Source organism: Narcine bancroftii, chromosome 7 (assembly GCF_036971445.1).
Source record: "Narcine bancroftii isolate sNarBan1 chromosome 7, sNarBan1.hap1, whole genome shotgun sequence".
NCBI lineage: Eukaryota > Metazoa > Chordata > Chondrichthyes > Torpediniformes > Narcinidae > Narcine > Narcine bancroftii.
Genome location: NC_091475.1, coordinates 21,186,101 through 21,212,342, shown reverse-complemented (window position 1 = coordinate 21,212,342; position 26,242 = coordinate 21,186,101). Strand labels below are relative to the sequence as shown.

At 41.8% G+C, this 26,242-nt stretch overlaps 1 protein-coding gene across 6 annotated transcripts in view; it reads right to left on the bottom strand.

The window, feature by feature from the left end:
• usp25 (ubiquitin specific peptidase 25) overlaps positions 1–26,242 on the bottom strand; it is a 177,135-nt gene that overhangs the window by 113,156 nt on the left and 37,737 nt on the right. For all 6 annotated transcript variants that reach the window (XM_069889045.1, XM_069889047.1, XM_069889050.1 and 3 more), the window contains 2 exons: positions 24,890–25,031; positions 18,187–18,310 (listed from right to left, as the gene is read on the bottom strand). In XM_069889045.1, coding sequence (XP_069745146.1) covers positions 18,187–18,310; positions 24,890–25,031 — 266 coding nt within the window. The remainder of the gene's footprint in view (positions 1–18,186; positions 18,311–24,889; positions 25,032–26,242) is intronic.

Genomic DNA, 26,242 nt, shown 5'->3' with positions numbered 1-26,242 from the left:
CGGTCAACCAGTTTACCTATCTCGGCTGCACCATTTCATCAGATGCAAGGATCGACAATGAGATAGACAACAGACTCGCCAAGGCAAATAGCGCCTTTGGAAGACTACACAAAAGAGTCTGGAAAAACAACCAACTGAAAAACCTCACAAAGTTTAGCGTATACAGAGCCGTTGTCATACCCACACTCCTGTTCGGCTCCGAATCATGGGCCCTCTACCGGCATCACCTACGGCTCCTAGAATGCTTCCACCAGCGTTGTCTCCGCTCCATCCTCACCATTCACTGGAGCGACTTCATCTCCAACATCGAAGTACTCGAGATGGCAGAGGCCGACAGCATCGAATCCACACTGCTGAAGATCCAACTGCGCTGGGTAGGCCACATCTCCAGAATGGAGGACCATCGCCTTCCCAAGATCGTGTTATATGGCGAGCTCTCCACTGGCCACCGTGTCAGAAGTGCACCAAAGAAGAGGTACAAGCACTGCCTAAAGAAATCTCTTGATGCCTGCCACATTGACCACCGCCAGTGGGCTGATATCACCTCAAACCGTGCATCTTGGCGCCTCACAATTCAGCGGGCAGCAACCTCCTTTGAAGAAGACCGCAGAGCCCACCTCACTGACAAAAGACAAAGGAGGAAAACCCAACACCCAACCCCAACCAACCAATTTTCCCTTGCAACCGTGTCTGCCTGTCCCGCATCGGACTTGTCAGCCACAAACGAACCTGCAGCTGACGTGGACATTACCCCTCCATAAATCTTCGTCCATGAAGCCAAGCCAAAGAAAGAAGATATCTATCTATTTTAATACCTAAATACTTAATTTGATCTATCTATTTAAAATGTACTCCTCATTTACAAACAGAATAATCAGCTTCAGACAATGGCTTAAGTTCATTTTTATTCCAATTCACTTTATACCCCGATAATTGTCCATATTGTATTAATTTTTCCTGTAAAACTTTCAACGACTCCTGTGGTTCCATTAAATAAATCAACACATCATCCGCAAGTAAACTAATCTTAAATTCATCCAATCCTGTCTTAATACCCTTTATATCCCTTTCCTGTCTTATTAATTGTTCTAAAGGTTCCATCACCAATACAAATAATGCTGGTGACAGAGGGCAACCCTGTCTAGTAGATCTCTCTAAATTAAAAGATTCAGATAAAAGCCCATTTGTCATAACTCTAGCTTTTGGTTGTTTATATATTTCCTTAATCCAACTTATGGTCCAAATCAAAATTTTTCCCACACTTTAAATTTAAAAAAAACACCATTCCACCCTATCAAATGCCTTTTCGACATTCAATGATAAGACCATTGCTAAGTTGGATTTCTCCCGTTAAATATTAATTAAACTAGTTAATTTAATTACATTACCAGCAGAGTAGCTACCCTTGATAAAACCCACTTGATCAATATGAATCAACTTAGGTAAGTACTGCACTAACCTATTATCCAAAATCTTAGTCCAAAGCTTAAAATCAACATTTAATAATGCAATTGTCCGATAAGGGGTCTTTATCTTTAAGAATTACTGTTATAATAACCTGTGATAAAGATTCTGTTAAAGATTATGTATCCCTAACTTGCTGTAAAACTTCAACAAACAATAGAAGCAATAATCTTTGAAATTTCTTATAAAATTCCAGAGTAAAACCATCCTCTCCTGGAGATTTACCATTTGGCATTGAATTAAGAACTAACATAATCTCTTTTGAATCTATTAGCTTCTCCAATTGTTCCTTAATCCAATCATTCAATAGAGGTAAATGCAACTTATTTTTTAAAAAAATCTATTTTACTTTGATCTTGCTGCACTTCAGAATTATATAATTTTTTTAATATATAAAATTCCTTAAACTGCTCATTAATATGTTGAGGTTTATAAGAATATTTTGATTTCTTTCTAACTACCTTTATTGTTCTAGATACTTCCTTAGATTTCAATTCCCATGCCAAAACTTTATGGGCCTTTTCCCCAAACTCATAATATTTTTGTTTAGATCTTTGCAATAAATGTTCAACTCTAAGTTTGTAATGTATTATATTTCAGTTTCTTAGAATCTAATTGTATTTTTTCTCTTTATCAAATGGATTCCTCTGTAACTATTTATATCTTTCTCTAACCTATCAACCTCAACTAAATATTGCTTTTTAACTGTAAAATTAATAATATGGCCTCTTAAATATGCTTTTAAAGCATCCCATACTACAAAATTACTATTCACTAAATTTTTATTTATATCTAAAACCTTTGTTCATTAATATATTTACAAAATTCTTCACTCTTTAATAATAAAGAATTAAACTTCCAATGATGTATGTAGAAACCAATTTTTCTGTTATTGCACATGTCAATAAGGCCAATGAATGATCTGACAAAATTCTAGGCTTATATTCTGTCAGTACTACATTATCCTTGTAAGGTGAGCCTGGCGAGCTGCCCACCAGGCTCACCTTACAAAGCCGTCCTGTCCAGAGAAGAAACAAGCCTTCCGTCGCGCATGCAGCCATCTTCAGCGCAAACTCCGGGAGATCCAAAATGAGTGGTGGACTAGCCTCGCCAAATGAACACAGCTCAGCGCGGACATTGGCGACTTCAGGGGTTTCTACGAGGCTCTAAAGGCTGTGTACGGCCCCTCACCCCAAGTCCAAAGCCCGCTGCGCAGCTCAGACGGCAAAGTCCTCCTCAGCGACAAGATCTCCATCCTCAACCGATGGTCAGAACACTTCCAATCTCTTTTCAGTACCAACCGCTCAGTCCAAGATTCCGCCCTGCTCCAGCTCCCTCAACAGCCCCTAAGGCTAGAGCTGGATGAGGTTCCCACCCTGGATGAGACATATAAGGCAATCGAACAACTGAAAAGTGGCAAAGCAGCAGGTATGGATGGAATCCCCCCAGAAGTCTGGAAGGCTGGCGGCAAAACTCTGCATGCCAAACTGCATGAGTTTTTCAAGCTTTGTTGGGACCAAGGTAAACTGCCTCAGGATCTTCGTGATGCCACCATCATCACCCTGTACAAAAACAAAGGCGAGAAATCAGACTGCTCAAACTACAGGGGAATCACGTTGCTCTCCATTGCAGGCAAAATCTTCGCTAGGATTCTACTAAATAGAATAATACCTAGTGTCGCTGAGAATATTCTCCCAGAATCACAGTGCGGCTTTCGCGCTAACAGAGGAACCACTGACATGGTCTTTGCCCTCAGACAGCTCCAAGAAAAGTGTAGAGAACAAAACAAAGGACTCTACATCACCTTTGTTGACCTCACCAAAGCCTTCGACACCGTGAGCAGGAAAGGGCTTTGGCAAATACTAGAGCGCATCGGATGTCCCCCAAAGTTCCTCAACATGATTATCCAACTGCACGAAAACCAACAAGGTCGGGTCAGATACAGCAATGAGCTCTCTGAACCCTTCTCCATTAACAATGGCGTGAAGCAAGGCTGTGTTCTCGCACCAACCCTCTTTTCAATCTTCTTCAGCATGATGCTGAACCAAGCCATGAAAGACCCCAACAATGAAGACGCTGTTTACATCCGGTACCGCACGGATGGCAGTCTCTTCAATCTGAGGCGCCTGCAAGCTCACACCAAGACACAAGAGAAACTTGTCCGTGAACTACTCTTTGCAGATGATGCCGCTTTAGTTGCCCATTCAGAGCCAGCTCTTCAGCGCTTGACGTCCTGCTTTGCGGAAACTGCCAAAATGTTTGGCCTGGAAGTCAGCCTGAAGAAAACTGAGGTCCTCCATCAGCCAGCTCCCCACCATGACTACCAGCCCCCCCACATCTCCATCGGGCACACAAAACTCAAAACGGTCAACCAGTTTACCTATCTCGGCTGCACCATTTCATCAGATGCAAGGATCGACAATGAGATAGACAACAGACTCGCCAAGGCAAATAGCGCCTTTGGAAGACTACACAAAAGAGTCTGGAAAAACAACCAACTGAAAAACCTCACAAAGATAAGCGTATACAGAGCCGTTGTCATACCCACACTCCTGTTCGGCTCCGAATCATGGGTCCTCTACCGGCACCACCTACGGCTCCTAGAACGCTTCCACCAGCGTTGTCTCCGCTCCATCCTCAACATCCATTGGAGCGCTCACACCCCTAACGTCGAGGTACTCGAGATGGCAGAGGTCGACAGCATCGAGTCCACGCTGCTGAAGATCCAGCTGCGCTGGATGGGTCACGTCTCCAGAATGGAAGACCATCGCCTTCCCAAGATCGTATTATATGGCGAGCTCTCCACTGGCCACCGTGACAGAGGTGCACCAAAGAAAAGGTACAAGGACTGCCTAAAGAAATCTCTTGGTGCCTGCCACATTGACCACCGCCAGTGGGCTGATAACGCCTCAAACCGTGCATCTTGGCGCCTCACAGTTTGGCGGGCAGCAGCCTCCTTTGAAGAAGACAGCAGAGCCCACCTCACTGACAAAAGGCAAAGGAGGAAAAACCCAACACCCAACCCCAACCAACCAATTTTCCCTTGCAACCGCTGCAATCGTGTCTGCCTGTCCCGCATCGGACTGGTCAGCCACAAACGAGCCTGCAGCTGACGTGGACTTTTTACCCCCTCCATAAATCTTCGTCCGCGAAGCCAAGCCAAAGACAAGACTACATTATCCAATAACTAAGCACACAATAATAAAAAAAAATTTCCTGAATAAGTATCATACTGAGCTGAATAAAAAGTATAGACCCTTTCTTTCAGGTTTAATTTCCTCCATACATCAATCAAATTAAATTCCTTCATCAAAAACAATATTTTTTTTTAGCCATCTTAGTTCTGGGATTCACTTTACAGATTTATCAACTAAAGGATCCAAACAACAATTAAGATCACCCCCTATCCAAATTTGATCATGAAAATATGATACATTAAGTAAAACATCCTGAAAAAACATCTCATCATCCACATTTGGTGCATAAATATTCACCAAAGTCCAAGATTCAAAATAAATGGAAATATGAATTAGTAAGATTACAACTTCCATATTTTAAAAATTATTATAAGGCCGCTCAGTTAAAATTTATTAATAGAATGTTTGATCTTGATGGTCCTTTGACGAGTGGATATAGAATAAGTGAGGATAGAAGGGATCAATTTGTTTACAAATGGAAAGTTAAATTATTAAGTTCTTATAAGTTACCAATTTTATCTCATTTGATGGATATTTGGGATGGGATAAATAAAGAAATTAGTACTCAAAGTAAAATATCTAGACATACTCCTTTGTATCAGAATTAACTTTTTCCTTTTATGGTTAATAATTACCTTCTTAAGATTGGAGATCAGAAAGGGATTAAGATGATAAATAATGGCTATGAATTAGGCCAATTTCTTTCATTTGAAAGAAAGAAAGCTATCAAATACCAATTCAGACTCTTGGTTCTTATCAAATTAAATCGATGTATGATTTCTTTGGGAAGAATTTGCTTATACCAAAAGAGGCAAAATTCAAAATGTTGATTTGTGATTGTGGGAAGAAAGGATTTATTTCTGAAATGCATAAAGTATTGCAACAGAAAATGTCTAAAATTTATTTGCATAAATCAAGACTTAAGTGGGAGAAAGATTTGGGAGTTGATTTAGGTAGAAATCATTGGAAGGCCATTTGTTATGATAGTACGGGCATGACAAAAATTATAAATGTCTGGTAGAGACTTGTAACGTATAATTTTATACATCAATTATATTCAACTCCGGAGCGTTTAAAAAGATATAATTTGAGTTTTTATGATTTGTGTTTTTGATGTAATGGTCAGAAAGGTACATTTTTACATTGCAGAATATTTTGAAAATAAAATTTTCTTTAGACTCAAAAATATTTTTAATTGGTGATGTAAGTGGAACTTGTTTGGTATATAAATTGGATAAATTTCAAATAGCTTTTTTGAGACTGGCATTAGCAGTGTCAAGGAAATGTATTGTAATTTCGTGGAAAGATCAGATAGAACTTAGTTTCCAGAGATGGCATTCAGAATTCAAGTCTTGTATTTCGCTGGAGAATATAACGTATAATTTGAGGGATAAATATTATGTTTCTAAGAAAATCTGGAGCCCATATTTGGATTATTTTAATTGGAAAGTTTGAAGATTGTGATCTGGATGTAATAGGATTTCCTTAATCCATGATGTTTTAATTTGTGTTTTGGTCTTTTTCTTTTTATGAGGGAGTTAGGTAGGTCATGTGGAGAAGAGATGGGAGGAGAGGGGTATATTATTGTAGGGGTAGGGGTGGTTAGAAGGGTTTTTTTTTGTTTTTATATATATATAAATCATGTTAAAATTAGGATATATTTGCATTATTGCTAATATTTTAAATAAAATATTCAAAAAAAAGAACAATTCCTGTACCATGCAGTGATGCACCCTGACAGAATGCTTTTAATGGTGCACCTACCAATGAAAGATGATCAGATATTGAAGCAGGTTGGTGGAATGCTTACATAATGCCCACTTAAATTATGAAAGCCTCTACATTAAAGGAAGAGTTCAGAGAGTGGCCGTTCAATCTCTTTACACCTCTATTCCCCATACCAAAGTCATCAAACTCCTTAGTTTCTTTCTCAACAGACCCAGCCAGTCTTCCTCCAACCTCTGCCAGGCAAAACTTGTTCTCACCTTCAATAACTCTGCCTGTTTCTCCTTTGATTCATCCCACTTTAACCAGGTCAAGGGAGAAGCCATGGGTACCCACATGAATCCCAGCTATGCTTGCCTTTTTATGGGCTATGTGGAGCAATCCATGCTATCAGATTGCACAGGCCCCTCAACTCTTCCTCCACTACATTGGAACTGTCACATGACCAATGATGAGCTCGACAACATTATCTAACTTTGCTGCTAATCCACCTCTGGCAACATTCTCCCCTTTCTTGAGCTCTGTCTCCATTTCAGGAGACAAACTCTCCACAGACATTTTCTACAAACATATCAACTCTCATAGTTACCTAGACTACACCTCTTCACACAATGTCCCTGTAAGGATTCCATTCCATTCTCTCAATTCCTCCATCTCTTGCATCTACTCCCAGGACGAGATCCTGCCCTCCTTCAAGAAACATCGCTTTTCTTCTGCTTCTATCAATTCAGCCTTTACCCACATCTCCTCTATTTCCCGCACATCTGACCTGACTGCTTCAGTCCTGAGACGCAACAAGGATAGGATTCCCCTTGTCTTAAACTACCACCCCACCAGCCTACATATTATTGTCCATAATTTCCACCATCTTCAACTTGATCCCACCACCAGACACATCTTCCTCTCCTACTTTCTCTACCTTCTGCAGGGACCGCTTCCTCATTGACTCACTCATCCCTTCCCACTAATCACCACCTTGGGTCCACTCTTGCGACCACAGGAAATGCTATCCTTGCACCCACATCTCCTCCCTCACCACCATTTGGGGACCCAAACACTCCTTCCAAGTGAAGCAATATTTTGAATTTGAATCTGCAGGCATCATCTACTGCATCTGGTGCTCCAGCTGTGACCTTCTCTAAATAGGAGAGACAAACTGTAGACTGGAAATCGTTATGTTAAGCATCTTCACTCTGTCTGCTTCAAAAGTAGGGACTTTCCAGTGACCAACCATTACAATGCCACAACCCATTCCCACGCTGACACAGCTGTCCGTGGCCTCATGCACTGCCAAATCGAGATGACCTACAGATTGAAGAAACACCTTGTATACCGTCTGGGCACTCTCCAACCATTAACATGGCATTAACATAGACTTCTCTGGCTTCTGTTTGGCCACTGCCCTATCTCTCTCTTCCCTTGCCACTCATCTCTTTTTCTCCGTTCAGAGCCACCCTCTTCCACTTCTCACCATTTTTCTCCTCTGCCCTCCCACCCATATCCACCTATGACCTCTTGCCTGTGGGCTTGTGCCCCTGCCCATGCCTCTTCTTCCCACCCCCCAACATTTCTTTCAGGCACCCGTTTGCTTTTTGCCAATATCTTGATGAAGGGCCCAGGGCCGAGATGTAGGTGATGCATCTTTACTCCCTATAGACACCGTATGACCCGCCAAGTTTCTCCAACACTTTCTTTTTACATTTTCTTTATTGAAAGGCATTTTTTTCCCCTAAACCATCTGTTCCCTCTTCAGGCCCGACTTCATCATACAAGGATAATTTAACCTGGTTAGGTTCTAATGGGTTGCACACGTCTGTAATGCTGCATAGTGGGTGGTACAGAACAAAAACAACCTGCAAACAGTGCAAATCCACAACAATCTTGGTTCCCTGCAGTTGATGACAAATCACCACCCACCTCTTCCCATTGAAAGATAAAAGACACCAAAGTCCACATAAATTTTGACCAAGGGGCTACATCAATAAAGAAGCTAGTGTTGGATGTGTCAGCCAAGCCAGTTAGTTGATTTGAATCCCAACTCCATCGCATCCCATCACGAACTGCAATTCTCTCATACCACAAGCATCACAAAACCAAGCTCTGCTCTGTACAAAATCAATCATCTTGTGAAACTGAAGTCTCCACTATTCCAACATCACCATCAAGCTTCCTCACAAGAGAATAGAGAGCACCATGACAAATTCTGCCAATCGTATAACCTTCTTTGCAAGCAGCACGACATCCTACAGCACTCCTGTCCTTTGCTAACCACATCCTGATTCTTCTCTCTCTCTCTACTCAGTCTCCCTGGCCAGTTCTATCTATTCTTCAGACAGACAAGAGAAAGCAGATGCAGTCTTGAAGAAGGGTTCCGACCTCAAAGATCAACCATTCTTTTTCTCCCACTGTCGCCGCTCAACCTGCTGAGTTCCTCCAGCAGATTCTAGTTTTTGTTACCTGTTCTGCAACTGCAAACTATGGTGGACTGCATGCAATACCATGAAAGATTGACCAGTTTTAAGGGAATGTTTGCATTGTTTCCTTTCCAACCAGGAAGCTAGGCCATAATTCTCATGGTTAAGCACCCTATCACGTCAATAAACACAAAAAAAGTGCTCAACTGTTTTGGTGGAAAAATTGTAGGTTAATTGGTCACAAAGGTGTTTTCGGGCAGGGCAGGCTTGTGAGCAGGAAGAGCCTTTTACTGTGCTGTATCTCTACAAAATAACTTGAAAAATTAATACACAAATGTGCTGGTGAAATGTAATAGGACCTCGGCATCTGTCGGAAGTAAATGTTTCAGGTCTGGATCCTTTCATCCGCGCCTGCAAGACCTTCTTCTTTAACTTTTCCCTACTTGACCCATTTCTTTAGCCAACCAAACAGTGCTTCATCCTTGGTTCACAAAACATCTGTGGTTCTAAAGCTCCCTAAATATGGATAACAAACCCTGAGAACACAAGATCGGGATGCACTGTGAGACTTGCACATGCATCTCCAATTGGTCGCGGTCAAGTAGGAATGACAGCCCTTGTGCTGATAGTCCTTGACAACATTTTGGGGTTGGCGAAAGAACAGAAAGCTAGCACCACTGGAGGGATATGCAAAAAGGAAAAAAAAAGAGGGAAATGAAACTGAAAGAGCAAGAACAAAAAAATGAAACCAAACTTGAAACAGAAACTTGATATGAACTAGGGAAGCAAGTATGACCTATCTGAGGCTAACCTCACAATTCACATCCTCCTCAGAAACATGAGCTCTGCCAGTGGAATATAAATAGATATTACATGCAATGGACTGTTATGCATTCTATTTATACCAGAGTGGTGCAGGAAAGACTCAAAATGTGTGAATGAAATGTTGTCTTGATGGCAGTTCAGCTGTTTTCAAAGGTCACAATTAAGCACAGTAAAGAGTGATCTGGACTGTGGCAGATCCTTCTTTATTCATGAATAAAGAAGTCTTCATTCTTCAATTAGGGGCGCAGGTGAAAAAGCGGCAAAACTATAAAGCTTTCATCAAAAGGTCAGCAAACAAATTGAAGGGTGGGAATACATTTTTACTTGCTCCATCAGTTGACTGTTTTTTCAAGTTCAAGATTATCATCGGACTCTACATAAACAACCTGATGTAAGTTTCTCCGGACCATGGTGCACACGCAATACACCAGTGTTTTTTTTTAAACTTTTTTAAAAATCCCTATTCACATACCACCTAAAGTAATCACAGAGCACCTATGGCAATACACAGTAGATGATAATCACATACAGTATGTACAAAGATCCAATATATAAATATTTTTAAATAATTTACTCATTTACAGGATACTGTTCATTAATCTCACAGCCTGTGGGAAGAAACTATTTTCCATCCTGGCAGCCCTGATTTTGATGCTACTGCACCTCCTTGACAGCAGTGGGTCAAAGATACTGTGGGCTGGAAGGAAAGGGTCCTCCATAATTCTTTGATCCCATTTAAGCAACGCTCCTGGTAAATATCATCAATAAAGGAAAGGGAGGCCCCTGTGATCTTCTCAGCCGTTTTGATGATCCTCTGTTTCGACTTCCAGTCTGATGCTTTGCAACTAACGTACCGCAGAAAGAAGCGGTCAGACAGGATGCTCTCAAATGTGCTCCTGTAAAATGTTGTTGGATGGGGGCTGATAACCTTGCCCTCCTCAACCTCCTTAGGAAGTGTAGGGGCTGCTGCACCTTCCTGACTAATGAGGTGTTGTGGGTCTCAGATAGGTTGTTCTAAGGAATTATCTTGATGACAGAACCACTAATGTGTAATGGAGATTGGTCCACCTTTGTCTTCCCGAAGTCCATAATCTTCTCCCTTATCTTGTCCCGTTGTGACTCACTCCGGTTGCTGTTCTCCCATCATTTTATGAGCCTCCTAACCTTCTCTCTCTCTAAGATGAATCATCATTGTTGACAATGAAGCCAGCTACTGTTGCATCATCTGCAATCTGATGATCCTACTAGAATCTGGAAATGCAGTCGTAAATCAACAGTGCGCCAGTGTGATGGAACTTGAGGTTTTGCTGCCAATCGGAACTGAATGTGGTCTTTTGCTCAAGAAGTTCAGCATCCAGTTGCAGAGAAGAGGCACCCAGTCCCACCAGCAAAGGACAGTTTATCCATCAGTCCCTGACGCATGATCGTGTCAAACGCCAAGCTGGTCAATGAACCTGGCGTATGAGGCGTCCTTCTCCAGGTGGGTCAGGACCCTAACTTGATAGGACTGACATTAGAGGGAGGCTCGGGCCCACTGCACCACACCAATCCTTGAACTGCTCATGCCTTGACTTCCTCCATCACTTGTCTATTGTTCCAGTTCTGCAGCATCTACATACTTCCCATTTAACCTCATGGCTTCACTTTTTGGCGTTCCCCAGTCACAAAAAAATGTTCCTTCTCAAGCATATCTTCAATTCTTTTCCAATTTTCCTCATGTAACACAATGGATTCCACCGCGCACCAATACAAGTCAAAAAACCTCTCAACTAGTCGGTACAAATTTTTCACTGTCTCAAATCTCTCTGTGCCATTTAGTTACCAGTCCTCCTGCTAATGCAAACAATTTACTTTGATAAGTTTCACTAAACCCTCAAAAGCATATGAAACAAGTTGTTCAGTTGCTTGTGCCTATTCTTTCATTCATAGCTCAAGGCTGATTATACATCTCTGCACCAATTCCCTGCACTGAACCCGTATTACCTTGTAACACAAAAATCTATCAATCTCAGTCTTGAATATGTTCAGCAACCACAATTCTGTTGCAAGGAACATTTCAAAGGCTCCAAATGAAAAAAAAATCTTCTTGCGTCACTCCTGAATTGCTGCATCTCATTTTGAAGTTCAGATTTATTGTCATCATCATACATGACATCATATACAACCCTGAGTTCTTTTTCCTGTGGGCCAGGCAGAAGTGAAACAGTAAACATTTCAACCTAAAATGTTAACTGTTTCTCTTCCCACAGACGCTGCCTGACCTACCGAGTGTTTCTTCCATTTTCTATTTTTATTTTAAATTTCCAGCGCCTGCAGTTTTTCCAGTACACAATATCGCTGGCAGTCTCTATAAGACTATACTGAATTCTTTAACTCCTTAACCTCCATGAAGCAAATTCTAGCTCCTTTATTCTCTCAAGCCCGTTAGGTTCCAAACTGAACTCCCTGGCCTTTGAGTCAAGCACCTAGTACAATTTAAAAAAAAAACACATCTCCCTTAAATTTTCCCCCTCCTACCTTAAACCTATGTCTTCTTGGACTTGACATTTTTACCCCCCCTGGGAAAAAGATCCTATCTTTCCATTCAAGAATTTTATACACTTCCATCAGGTCACTCCTCAACAACTGATGCCCCAGTGAAAATAGTCCATGCTTGTCCAACCTCTCCATATGGGGACGCAGGAGGTGGGAAGGGGATCCATGAACTCTCGAGGTTTCAAAAGGGATTTTCGCTTTCTCTTTCTTATCTTAATAATGGTGTCAGATTACTTGCCCACTTTTTGCTTAATTTTGCAAGGCACACAAAGGAAAGATTTTTGTGGACATGAAAATCAATGCAATTTTAAATCTTGCTGTGTTGCCATTCCCCTAGAGGCAGAAGTCTTAACCGCAATCAGTGAAAGAAGTTAAATAAAGTCTGCAGACACTGGGGTCTAGTGCAATACACAAATGTGCTGGAGAAACTCAGGAGTGATGCAGCATCCTGCTGTGGGACCTGCTGTGTTTCTCCAGCACATCAATGAAAGAAGTCAGCCAACTGGGCAATCGAGCTTAACATTTGAAGACTGAGAAGCAGTTGATTCTGCAATCAAGTTCTGACAAAGGGTTGTAAAAGGAGAGACTCAGCTGAGAACAGTTGATTGGACAATTGGGTTCAACAGTTGAAGACAGTTGATTGGGCAATCAAATTCAACATATGAAGTGCAATCGAGTCAGGTGACCCAAACATCACTATAGAGGTGTAGTGAAGCGGTCGGTCATCGAGGGAGCGGACTGAGTCAGAGTGGAAAGGATTTAACTCAATGGGCTGGTGAATAGGAGCTGAGGTGGTGATGCAGGATTTGAAGAAAGAAAGGGCCATCCAACTTGAGGTCAAAAACTTGGACACTCTCCAACCAGAAAGCATCAACATTGACTTTTTTGGTTTCTGATAGCCTCCCTCTTCCACTCCCCCTTTCCAGATTTTCTCCCTCCTTTCACTTAGCCATCACTCCTCCCCTTGATCGCTGCTGTCCCCTCCCTCCCTTCTCCACCTTTGCGACTGTGCCTCCCTCCTTACTCCTTTGCATGGACGCCTGCCAACATTTTTTTAATACCTTGATGAAGGGCTCAAAATGTCAGTAATATACTTTTACCATTGCTACATAAAGGACATTGTTTGACCTGCTGAGTTTCTCCAATTTTCTTGTTTTACTTCAGGCACAGACAAGGGAAAGTTTTGTATATATTTTTTTCCTCTAGTCATAAATAGTAGGAATGGCAGCCAAGGCAGGAGACTACCCCTCTTGCCAAATGTGGATCGACAGGAAAGCCAGCAGTATGCCTGATGACTTTATCTGTGAGAAGTGCATCGAACTGCAGCTCTTGATAAGCCGAGTTAAGGAATTGGAGCTGGAGTTGGATGAACTCCGGATGATTTGGAAGACAGGGGGTGAGAGTCAGGAGTTACAGGGACACTATCACACCTAGAAAGTAGGAAGAGGGTAGATGGGTGACAGTCAGGAGAGGAAAAGGGAACTGGCAGACACTGCAGGGAACCTCTGTGGCCGTCCCCCTCAATAACAAGTATACCATTTTGCATACTTTTTTTTTGGGGGGGGGGAAGAGAATGAAGTTGACCTACTAAGGACAAACCACAGTGACCAGGTCTCTGGCACAGATTCTAGTCCTGTGGCTAAGAAGGGAAGGGAGGAGGAGGCATTCCGTAGAGATAGGGGATTCCATAGTTAGGGGGACAGATAAGAGGTTCCGTGGAAGACATTGAGTATCCTGGTTGGAATATTGCCTCCCTGGTGCCAGAATCTGAGATACTTCAGATCAAGTTCATGGCATTCTCAGAAGGAAGGGTAAACAGCACATAATGCAGTCCCTCGAGGGACCAATGATGTGGATAGGAAGAGTGAGGAGGTCCTGCAAGGAGATTTCATGGAGTTAGGCACAAAGTTGAAGGACCAGACCTACAGGGTTGTGATCTCAAGATTGTAACACATGCCATGTGCTACTGGAGTTAGAAATAGGAGGATAATGCATCTTAATATATGGCTAAACATATGGTGCAGGAGGGTGGGCCTCAGATTTCTGGATCATTGGGCTCTCTTCGAGGGAAGATGGGACCTGTTCCAACTGGACGGTTTGCATCTGAACTAGAGTGGAATAATATTCTTGTGGGAAGGTTTGCTAGTGAGTTTAGAGTTATAGAGTGCCAGAGAAGATAGAGGAGTGCAGGAAGGAAAAGATGATGTGAAAATTGCATGCATCTTTAAAAGCCAACAGGTTGTACATGGTTGTACCCTCAGATGCATTTTAGTAAAGGTAGACGAACTTAGACTGTGGATTAACTTGTGGAATTACAACATTGTGGCCAATAGTGAAACTGGTTGCAAGAGGGGTAGGACTGGCAGCTCAATGTGCTCAGGCAGGTCAGAGCAGAGGTTTTCGAGGAATATTGGGGATCTGGTTTGGAATAAGAGTGAGTTGTATGGAAAGTATGGGCAACATGAAGAAAATGAGATGCTTGAAGAATATAAAAATGCAAGGAAAACCTCAATAAAGAAGTTAGGAAGGTTAAAAGACATGAGGTTGCTTTGGCAGACAATGTGAATCAACATTCTAAATGCTTCAACAGGTATATTAAGTGCAAAAGCATAGTGAGGGATAAAATTAGTCTCCTGGAAGAACAGAATGATTGACTTTGTATGGAGCCATTGGATATTCATCAGTATTCACTCAGGATACGGGAACAGACTCCAGGGAAAACCATCAGTGAGGTCAAGGAACCTACACGGATTAAAGAGCAGGAAATGCCACTCACATGTAGATAGGGTGGTGAAGAAAGCATTTGGTATGTTGGCCTTCATAAATCAGAGTATTGAATACAGAAGTTAGGATGTCATGTTGAAATTGTACAAGGCATTGGTGAGGTCAAATTTGGAATGTTGTGTACAGCTTTGGTCGCCGAATTATAGGAAGGATATAAACAGAATAGAAGGAGTGCAGAGGAGAATTATAAGAATGTTGCCTTGGTTTCAGGGTTTGAACTATAGGGAAAAGTTGAGCAGGCTTAGACTTTATTCCCTGGAGCATAAAAGATTGAGGGGTGATTTGATAGAGGTATTTAAAATTATGAGTGGGACAGATAGAGTCAATGTGAACAGGCTTTTACCATTGAGAGTGGGGAAGATTCAAACAAAAGGACATGGATTGACATTGAAGGGGAAAAAGTTTATGGGAAACATGAGGGGGAATTTCACTCAGAGTGGTGGGTGTGTGGAAAGAGCTTCCAGCCAAAGTGTTGGATGCAGGTTTGATTTTAATATTTAAGGAAAAGTTGTATAGGTATATGGATGAGAGAGGAGTGGAGGGTTATCAGCTGGGTGCAGGTCAATGAATCTAGGTGGAAGAAGGCGTTCAGCATAGACTAGAAGGGCCGAACTGGCCTGTTTCTGTGCTGTAATTGTTATATGGTTAAAACAAATGAGGGTGGATACATCCCCAGTGCCTGGCAAGGTATTCCCTTGGACTTTGAGGGAGGCTGGTGTAGAAATTAAAGGGGCTCTGACAGATATATTTAAAATGTCCTTTGCCACAGATGAGGTGCTGGAGGATTGGAGGATAGTTCATATTGTTCCATTGTTTAAAAAAGGCTCCAAAAGTAACCCTGGAAATTATAGGCTAGTGAGCCTGACATCAGAACACTTGCCAATAACTTACCTACAACTAAGAGATAGATATACAATTATTTGCATAGCCAGGAACTGATTCAGGATCGTCAACATGGTTTTGTATGTGGTAGGTCGTATTTAACCAATCTTGTAAATTGGTTAAAGGAGGTTACTAGGAAAGATGATGAAGGCTATGCATGTTGTCTACATGGACTTTAGTAAGGCCTTTGACAAGGACCCACATGGGAGGTTAGCCAGGAAAGTTCAGACACTAGGTGTTCACGTTGAAGTGATGAACTGGATTCGACAATGGCTGGACAGGAGAAACCAGAGAGTAATGGCAGATGATTGCTTCTCAGACTGGAGGCATCTGACTAGCGGTGTGCCACAGGGATCAATGCTAGGACCATTGCTCTTTGATCTGGATGCTAACATGGTATATTGGATCAGCAAGTTTGCAGATGACAATAAGGTCAGAGGTGTTGTGGACAGTGAGGAAGGTTTTCAAAGCTTGCAGATGGATCTGGACCAGCTGGAAAAGTGGACTGAAAAATGGCAGATGGAATTTAATGCAGACAAGTGTAAGATGTTGCATTTTGGAAGGACAAACCAAGAAAGGACATACATGGTGAATGGTCGGACACTGAGCAGAGGATGGATCTGGGAATATGGATACAAAATTCCCTGAAAGTGGTGTCACAGGAAGAAAGGGTTGTCAAGAGAACTTTTGGCATATTGCCTTCATAAATTGAAGTATTGGGTATAGGAGTCGGGTTGTTATGAAGTTGTACAAGACATTGGTGAGGTCAAATTTGGAGTATTGTGTGCAGTTTTGGTCACCCAACTACAGGAAATATATCAATAAGATGGAAAGAGTGCAGAGAAAATTTACTAGGATATTGCCTGGACTTTAGGAACTGAGTTACAGGTTAGGACTTTATTCTGTGGAGCATAGAAGAATGAGGGGAGATTTGAAGGAGGTACTTAAAATTCTGAGGGGGCATACAGAGTAAATGTAGGTATGGTTTTTCCACTGAGGATAGGTGAGATAAAAACCAGAGGACATGGATTAAGAGTGAAAGGGGAAACCTCTTCACAGAGGGTGGTGGGAGTGTGGAACGAACTACCAAATGAGGTAGTGAATGCGGGCTCAATTTTAACATTTAAGAAGAATTTGGACAGGTATATGGATGGGAGAGGCATGGAGGGCAAAAGACTGGGTGCAGGTCAGTGGGTCGAGGTAAAATAATTAAGGGCCGAAGGGGCCTGTTTCTGTGCAGTAATGTTCTATGGTTCAATTTAAGACTGAGAAAAAGAATTTTTGTTCAGGAGGTTACAAATCTTTCACTCAGCAGAATCGGCTTCTTGCATAATTAAGGGTAAAATAAATATTTAGATTGTGGGATAATCAGGGGCAGGAAAGCATCCAAGGCCAAAGATCAAATCATTAATAAATGGCAGAACAACTAAAAGGGGTTTATATGGCACCCTTGCGTAAACCGAAGGTAGTTTAGTAACTGGTGAATTCTGAGTAACTCCTGAAGAGGCAAGAATGGAATCTAACAAGCATAGCTTAGCTAAGACCAGGATGTGGTTGCTATTGTTCTGGCAGAGAGGAGGCTAGTAGTGGAAGCACTAGGAATTCTACTGTGCCTGGAAGATCATTCTTCGTTTCTCCTGATAATCCAAGGAGTATAGCAATGAAATTGGTTTTGCCTCTTAATCCCACTCTGCCAGCACAAGATCTGTTTTGAGGTGAAAACACAATGCTGGAGAAACTCAGCAGGTCAAATACTGTACTTTATACAGCAAAGATACATAACCAACATTTCAGGCCTGAGCCCTTCATTTATGGAAACATTTCAGCCCGGTGTTGAACAAAATGGTCGGGGTGGGGGGAGGGGTAGGGGAGATGCAAGGTTCCAAAGGAAGGAGGTAATAGGTGGATAAGGAAAGGAGAGCACAGCAGCAAACAGGGGAGGAGGAGTGGCTCTGTGAATAGAGAGGAAAAGTGGTGGAGGGCTAAAGCCAAGGAGGAAAGGGAAGGGAGGGAGAGAGTAGGCAAGCAGAAACTTGAGAAGTCTATGTTAATGCCATCCAGGTTTGAGTCTGACCTGTGGGGGATAGGGGGGAAAGAAAGGTTAGACCTGTTTGAGTCTGGCCTCCCACCCCCCGCCAAAGTCTCCATTACAATTGAACAAGTTACCAGCCTTACAATAATTCAGACAGAATCGATAAAACAGCACTGAGTGGGATTTGGGGTGCATCATTATATTTTAACTGTTCATATGCAAACCATTCTAAGCTAGAAGCCCTGGGCTAAAGAACCGTTGCAGAAATTCCACCATCCTTGCACCATCAACTTTGAGAAATTGATGAGATGGCCATCTAATTGCTCACCTGCTGATGGCTTGCTCTTCATCTGTGATACCAGTCTCCCTGAAGGCACGATTGGATTCCTCCAAACTCAGAGCAATCGCTCTCTGAAGGTCATCCTTGTCATCTCCAGTGAGGTCAATAACATCTGTGAACGCAAACACAATCATCCAATTAGACTCACATTATTTTTGGAGGGTGGGTTGAATCAGAAAGCACAGGTAACATGATATTGTCGGCATAGCTACCAGGATTTCAATCAATCGGCTGAGTGAGATGTACAAGAGAATGAGCCAGCAAGATATTCCAAAATTCTACAGCACTGCACAGAATGCTGCCATCCAAAAATTCTTACTAAATTGGGTTTGACTCGTGGCAAAAGATCTGAAATGCTCACAAAATAATACTGAACACGAGTTGCAAGTCTTGATTCCTCACTAATTTAGAAACACGGAATTTTAAATTAAACTTGCCTTGTTCAGGTGTTAGGACTGGCCTTGATAGCAGACATGCAGTCAGGCAGCAGCAGGGCATGTTTGCTGAAGGTTAAGTTACCATGAGCAGATTCTGCTCAAATGTGATTTTTCATTAGAGCCCTGCAGTGCTGATGTCAATAAATGGTCTAATTACACGACACATTTTGGCCAAATAGATAGAGAGCCACACGACAATCAAGGACGTAAAAAGGTAAATAGGATGAAAAGAACCAACAAAAACAAGTTTTCCCTCTACTGCCAGATTGGTATCGGAATTATGAAATAAACAAAAATCTTAGAGTGCCCATGACCTACAACTCAGGGAACATTACTGCTTCAGGTGGGGTTTTTAAAAGAAAACAGGAATGGAATAATTGTGAAAGAGTCATCTCCTGGGAGTGGAATGAAGCAAAAAGATAAAATTGGCATGAAAATCGTTGGGGGTGGGGGGGGGGGAGGTGAATTTATTTTCCAAGTCAATGAGTTAACATCTAAAATCTTAAAAATGAAAGAGCAGTCAGCGCAGACTGAATGGTATCTTTCCAAAGGGAAATATATTCATTTAAAATGGAAAAATGCAAGGCCACAAGGAAAGAGCAGGAACAGTGGGATTAATTAGTTAGTTTGAAGCTGCCAATAAGCACAAGATGCCAAGCGATCTTGACTCAATGGAAGAGAACAACAAGCGACAGTCATGAATGTGGCCACAATGCAATCATGTAAAAGGGCACATATATTGTAAAGCCCCAGTTTCAATTCCTAGTCTGTTCTGAATTTGGTTACGTCTGGCAGGCCTGCCATCTTCTTTTCCAATCTTTTTTATTTATTTTAAGTATACAAAAAAAAGAAACATAATATGTAGAATGCGAGATTATAGATTATAAATCAAACGCATATACATTATAAACAAACAGTAATCGATTCCCAACAGCTCTATGTTCAGATAATAAAAGAGTACAAAAGCTGTATAATCTAAACTAACAAACTAATCCTGAACTAAATAAGGTAGCCTGACCCCACCCCCTCCCCAACCTAATAGTAGAAATTAGAAGTTGGGATGCCTTGACACAATTAATAAGAAAAGCTTGCCTTCTTGTTACTATTAAGGGAAAAGGAAAAAAAAATCATTTCTGTCTTCAATGAGTTGTGTTGGAAAATAGGTTTCTGAGAACAGAAATGGCCTCTCCATCATAGCCTAGCTCTTCTGCTGAAAGATACTTCCTTGGCTTGCTTGCAAAAACTGGAACACGAGATGAGGGGAAGGTTGCAAGAGCTTGAAAGAACCGTTCTCCAGTAACAGATCCTTAATAGGATAGAGGGAGATCACAATACAATATATATTTTAAGGAACATATGAATCAAGGGCACAGGCTTGGCCTACTCACTTGCCACATTGCCCACTTACAAGTAGAGAACCGAAAGTACAACACAAATAAATATTGGGAATACTCAGCAGGTGAAGCAGCAACTGTGGGGAGAGAATCAATTTTAACCTTTAAGGTTATTTACCTTTTAGAAGCTCTAGTTTAAATTTATTTGTCACAAAATACCTCGTCCAGTAAGAAGGGTCTTTTGGTGAGTTGATTAACAAGTTATCTCTAACATTCATACAGCCGTTTAAAAAGCAGAGTTATAATAGAGTATAGAATTATAACAAAGATCAATCAGCATCAAGCAAGGACAGCGTGAGAGCAATGTTGTGGGGTTTATTCGGGAGCCTGATGACTGTCCATTGATACACATTCCTTAGCCTTCTCCCCAATGAAAGGAGGGAGAAGAGAGTGTCTGCAAGTGTGATGGATCCTTCAATATGTTTCTGGACGAGCAACTGGGATGTAGTCCAAGGAGGGGAGGCAAGTTTGCGTGATGTTCAAAGCCACATTTACCACCGTCTGTAGCTTCTTCCGATCTTGAGGAGAACAGCTCCTGTACCGTGCTGTAGTACACCCAGCTCGTCTGCTCTCCGTGGCGCACGTGCCAAACCTCCTTTGCCTTCTAAAAAAGTAGCAATATTGATGCGTTTTCTTCAATGATGTGTTAGTTGTTCCAGATCAAATCACTAGAAACGTTGGCTTTTTGAAACTCAACCGATAATTGTTGCGTAATCAACAAATTTGAAAATTTGGTGAAATAATGATGAATGAATTGTTGAATAAGGAGGCAAGTAGGGTTGTTGGTGAGGATAACTGGGTAATTAAATTGTGGCTCTGGAAGGGAAAGGAAATTGAGCAGTGCAAAACTAAACGGTACAGGATCCACAGTAAAAACACATTGCTGGAGAAACTCAGCAGGTCAAGGAGCACCCTTTATATAACAAAGATAGATACATAATCAATGTTTTGGTACAATCAAGGGTACAGAATTTATTCACCATTCTGAGCAGAAACTGACATGCATTAATATGCCGAAACTGGAAACTTGATCGCAGCTGAATGGGTCTTCACTGAGCTGTTGCACTTCTCGCACTGAAAGCTGGCTCAACAACATATTACATACAAGCTATTATTTGACAAAGGAAAGTACAGATAGCAGTCAAACTGTGATGTTGAATGAGGGCAATGATCAGAGTCAGCCAGTCGTGGAAAACATACTGAAGAAACCATCAAAGTGCAACATTTTCAGTCTCTAATAAATGGTCACAACCTCACCTCTCTAAATCTTCACAACAGCCCACAGGCCAGTTTACATCCAAACCCATTTACTCTGGGCAGATTCTTCCCTGTGACAAATCATGGGCTAATCAAGAGGAGAAAAGCTTTGATAACATAAAAAGACTACTTTAATTTGGATCAGAAATATTGCTGGAATATCACTTGGAACTTCACGGAAGCACGATAAAACAAGTCCAAACCGCAAAGAGATTAAAATCACCAAAACTTTGTTTGTGTCTCGAAGAAGGGAGAGATGGATAAGTTTAATAAATTTAAGTGGAATTCCAGATGGCAGGCCAGGTGGAGGAGTGCAGGGTCATTTGGTACACTGAGAGAGTGTGACAGGATTGCAACATGTGAACATTTTCAATTCAGGTCACTGACAAACTTGGAACCAATGTAGGTCAACAAGCACAAGGGGCGATAAAAATGAAGTATTTGAGTCAGTGAAAAATTATTTCAGGAATTCTGTGCTGGTCAGAATGTGCACACAATTACAACGCCTCAATATGCAGGCTGCAGATGCTACAAATTACTTTTAATCTACACCTCAGTTAAACAAAAAGACAGCTAAATTCAAGGCATCCTTGAAATGATACCAAGCAAAATGTAATTCACAAAGGATTAATATCACTAAATCAGAGGGTGGGGTGCAGAAGCAGAACATAGTGTACAGCCATACTGATCTTTGGAACATAGTCTGCTTTCAGGTCAAATGATTGTTCGAGACTTTTCCTGAACACTAAGAGGTCTCAGTGTGCTCTGTAGGCTAAAATCATAATAAGTCCAGAACATGCAGATGATATTTCAGCAAGCTTGACATTTGCACAACAGATAGAACTGAGAAAAACTGGAGGGTTATCAGCAAGGAAATTCTAGGCAATTTTTAGAGTGGCTTATTAGGTCAGCACAACACTGGGACAAGGGCCTGCAGTGTGCTGTAGATTTCTACGTTCTATGTAGATGCCCAGTGAGGCCAGAGGTCAAGCCTTCAATCTTCTGTCTCAAGGAGAAGGTAGAATGTATCCCCTGCTGCAAGAGTCTACTTAGTGACCAAAAAAAGAAATTAAGAGATATGAGAGACAGAGTTCCACAGTCCTTCGATCTACCTTGCCCCTGCTGACCGAGCTGGTCCTACTTGGCTTCCATTCGAACCCTAATCCTGCTGAACATTTCCTATCACTGAGCTGCCCAAATGTCTTTTAAATATTACAATTACCCCACCACCACCAGATGCACTGGCAGCTTATTTCATATACCTTCCACCCCCCTGAAGATTCCTTTTACATTTTTCCCCTCTCATCTAAATTGTTTGCCCTCCAGATTACCTTGTGCTCGGAAAAAGACCATTTATTTCGTCTGTGTCTCTTGTGACTTTATAAACTTCTACATGGTCTCCCCCCCTCCCCCCACCAACCTTTTAACTTCAGGGGAAAATGTCCCAAACCAGCAGTGTCAGATAAACCAAAATAAATCCACCAAGGATAATGCAGCACACTTGTTTTGTAATGCAACTGAGTGCAGAGGTTCAGAATCTACATCTGTACCATTTAACCCTGTAGTCGATAAAAACAGACCAACATCTCAATTTTTAATCAGATCCCAGTGTGCTAACTAGTTTCACCTTTAAAAACATTGAAGGAGATGACGCAGTGGCCTTCGTTTCAAGGCTGCAACTTTCTTGATTTGTTCCCTCTCCCCTCTCTGGCTAATTGGCAATGCATCAACATCTCTGTCACACAGAAGCTAGATTCAAGAACCACCCCCCAAAAATATAGCAAAAATAAAGCCAATTAAAGACAATGTACTCAGTCCAAATGTGATGATTAGTCTTGCAGATTATTCAAAAACTTTGGGACCATTCAATGGATCAAACGATTTCATTTGGTTATAAGCATTCAGTGGGATTATCTGCAATACATATTTATTTGTTGACCATGAACCGACTGAAATTGAGGAAATAACATTCATATGGACAAGTTGGGCCAAAGGACTGGTTTCTAAACCATGTAACTCTACGGTTCTGATTCTTGAACCGACACTGTTTAATTTATCTCTGCTGAACTCCATTTTATCTCCATCGATATAAGCACGATTTCATAGCTCTTAGAAAAAAACCACAGGCACAGACTAGTTTGCCCCATTGAGTCCTTCAGAGTTGTTGATCTTTTGACACATGCCTAAATTGCAATAATTTATCAATTTCATTTTAGATTCTCATCCAGGCCTCGACATTACATGAGCATTGAATACTTCTTCACTCTAACAGTGAGTGCTTCCTAACTGGAGTATTGAAAAGTCTGTGACTTAATCAGTTCAATTTCAGTTTTCATTTTACAGCTGAAATTCAGTAATGCTGAGGAGAAACTGAGTGAATGGTGAGAAAATCCCATCCATTACTCAGGTCCATCACAGAAGAACATCCAACACCACACTTGACCAATTCTAAAACTATCCACAAGACGGTTCGCATCACTAAATAGCTGCAAACATACCAACAACCACACAGCAGTCCTGAAAAACAACTCACTACCACAGGGAACAATAAATGTTGGTTGAATTTGTAATTCCTCATCCAAAGAAAGAATTAAAAACCAAAACATACAATATTAGCATTCATTTACCTATTATTTTTAATAGGCTGCTGGGAAAAAAAAATTGTGGGAGAAATGGCATCAGTGGGAGAAAAATTGTAGTTGACGCTTGAAGCCAAAATAATTTATCAAAACTCGTTAAATGTAGTCGAGAACCCAGTGTAAAGGACAGGATGGGAGAGGGACCCCATATGGGAACTCTATCTCTTCTGCTCTTCTCTTTCCTCAACCCTTATTTGGCCCCGTTCATCTCCACCCATTCTGATGATCCCTATTCTCCACTCCCCCCCCCCCCACTTCCACGCACATCTCAGTTGATTCTCTTGCTCCCTTTCCTCTCAACCACAGCTTCAGTTTGCTGTTTTACAGCCATTCTGAACTATTAGATTTCAGCATTTGCAGCCTTTGTCTTCTAATCGCCCACTCCCCATATGTATCACTCATCTTCCTCCACTTAACCCCTTTCTTATCTCTCTCCCCTTTTGTCTGATACCTGCCAGTTCTCTGCCTCTGTCATGTTTCACCTCTCCCCCTCATTCACCAATCTCAAATGAGGCACCTGCCTCACTCTTTCTACCCTGTCCTCTTTACACCAGCATCCATACCACATTTAACCAGTCTCGATAAATGAGATTTGGCTTGAAACGTTGGCTGTTGTCTTTCTCTCACTAATGCTGGTTGACCTACTGAATTCTTCCATCAGGGTGTAATGTGCTTCAGATTCCAGCATCTGCAGTCTCCTATCTATCTCAAGTGGGAGGAACGGATGGCTCAGTGAGCTGGAAGAGACTTGATGGCTCGAATGAGCTCCTCCTATGTCATAGTGAAATATAGAATATGCCATCATCCTCAGTTATGGACGACTTGACATGTTTGGTTAGAGACATACTGAAGGCAGTCATCTGCCCTGTTTAATATGCTTGGAAGCACTTCAAAATGTTCTTTCGTTTGCTCTTTGTTGTTAAGGCTTGCATTCCAAAACCACCATCCTCCATACATCACTTACTTGTGTCAGCCTGGCTTCCCACGCTGATGTATCGATCATTGCCAGTTTGCCCTGTGTGGTAGTAGGTTTCTTCCTGTTGTGGTGCCTTGGCATTCTTCTCGGTCAGAAAAGCCACAGCTTCAGCAAGATCACCATTGCTTGCCTACAAGAAACATAAGGGGTAAGCGGGCAAAAGCTCTGGAACACGAGGACGGATCACTTTCCGAAAACGAACCTGGTTCAAATGAACTTCATGTCGTGGGCAGAAAGCAGCACCTGCTCCGTGGCCTCTTCCTCACCACCTCACCCATGAGGCCAAGCAATAATATCTGCAGAGATACATACGGTTGCAATATATCTGCATCCCTCTTCGCATTTATCTGCTGCCTTGCCGAGACTGTTCACCCAGGAAAAGCTGTAACTACCTCCTATGAAATATTGGGAAGTTCTAAATTAAGCATGTTTCCATGTTACCTTCAGCTTCTTCAGCACTGTGCCAATTCCAATTCTACCCCAGCCAGAGTCTGCGGGACTGAGCTACTCGTAACTTAGAATCATAGAAAATTAAAGCACAAAAAGCCCTGCAGCCCTCAGACTAGAAATGCTGAATTATTATTCTGCCCAGACCCACTAACCTGCACCCATATTCTTTTCATCTATTTACCTGTCCAAATTTTTCTTGAATGTTAAAATTGAGCCCCTATTCACCATTTCAGCTGTCAGCTTGTTCCACACTTCCAGCACTCCCCGAGTGTAGAAATTCCCCCAATTTTCCCCCTAAACTTCTCCCCTTTCATCCCTCACACGTCCTCTAGTTTGCATCTCACCTAACCTCAGTTAACTTCCAAGCCCTACTTCTAAATCCCATACACCACTTTATCACAAATATCCTCAATATCTTGGTCACCCTCCTGACCTGAGTATTCCAACCTTAACAGCCTTCCTTCCTGTGAACACCCACATATTTTGGTCATTCACACTCATCCTTCAATCTACATTAATTCACCTAACAATAGCTCCTCGTCACAGTTAATATTCTCGTGAATTCTCTTAACCTTTGACTTCCCCGCCTTTATTATCATTTCAGTTTTTCAACCAGAAAGCGGTGGACTCAAACTTCACCCCAGAGATAAAGAAATAACTCAAGGCTGATAGTACTGAGCGAGTCTGTTAGGAAAAAAATGCATCCAAGTCCCAGAGAAGCTCAAAAAAGTGCAGATCCTGGAATCTGCAGAAAACAATTGAGATGCTGGAGAAACTCAGAGGGTCAGGTAGCATGTGGGTAGAAATGGTCAGTCAACGTCCCAGGTGAAGTTTTGGTGAAGGGTCCCAACTTGAAACGTTGACTGACCATTTCTCTCCACAGAAGCTAAC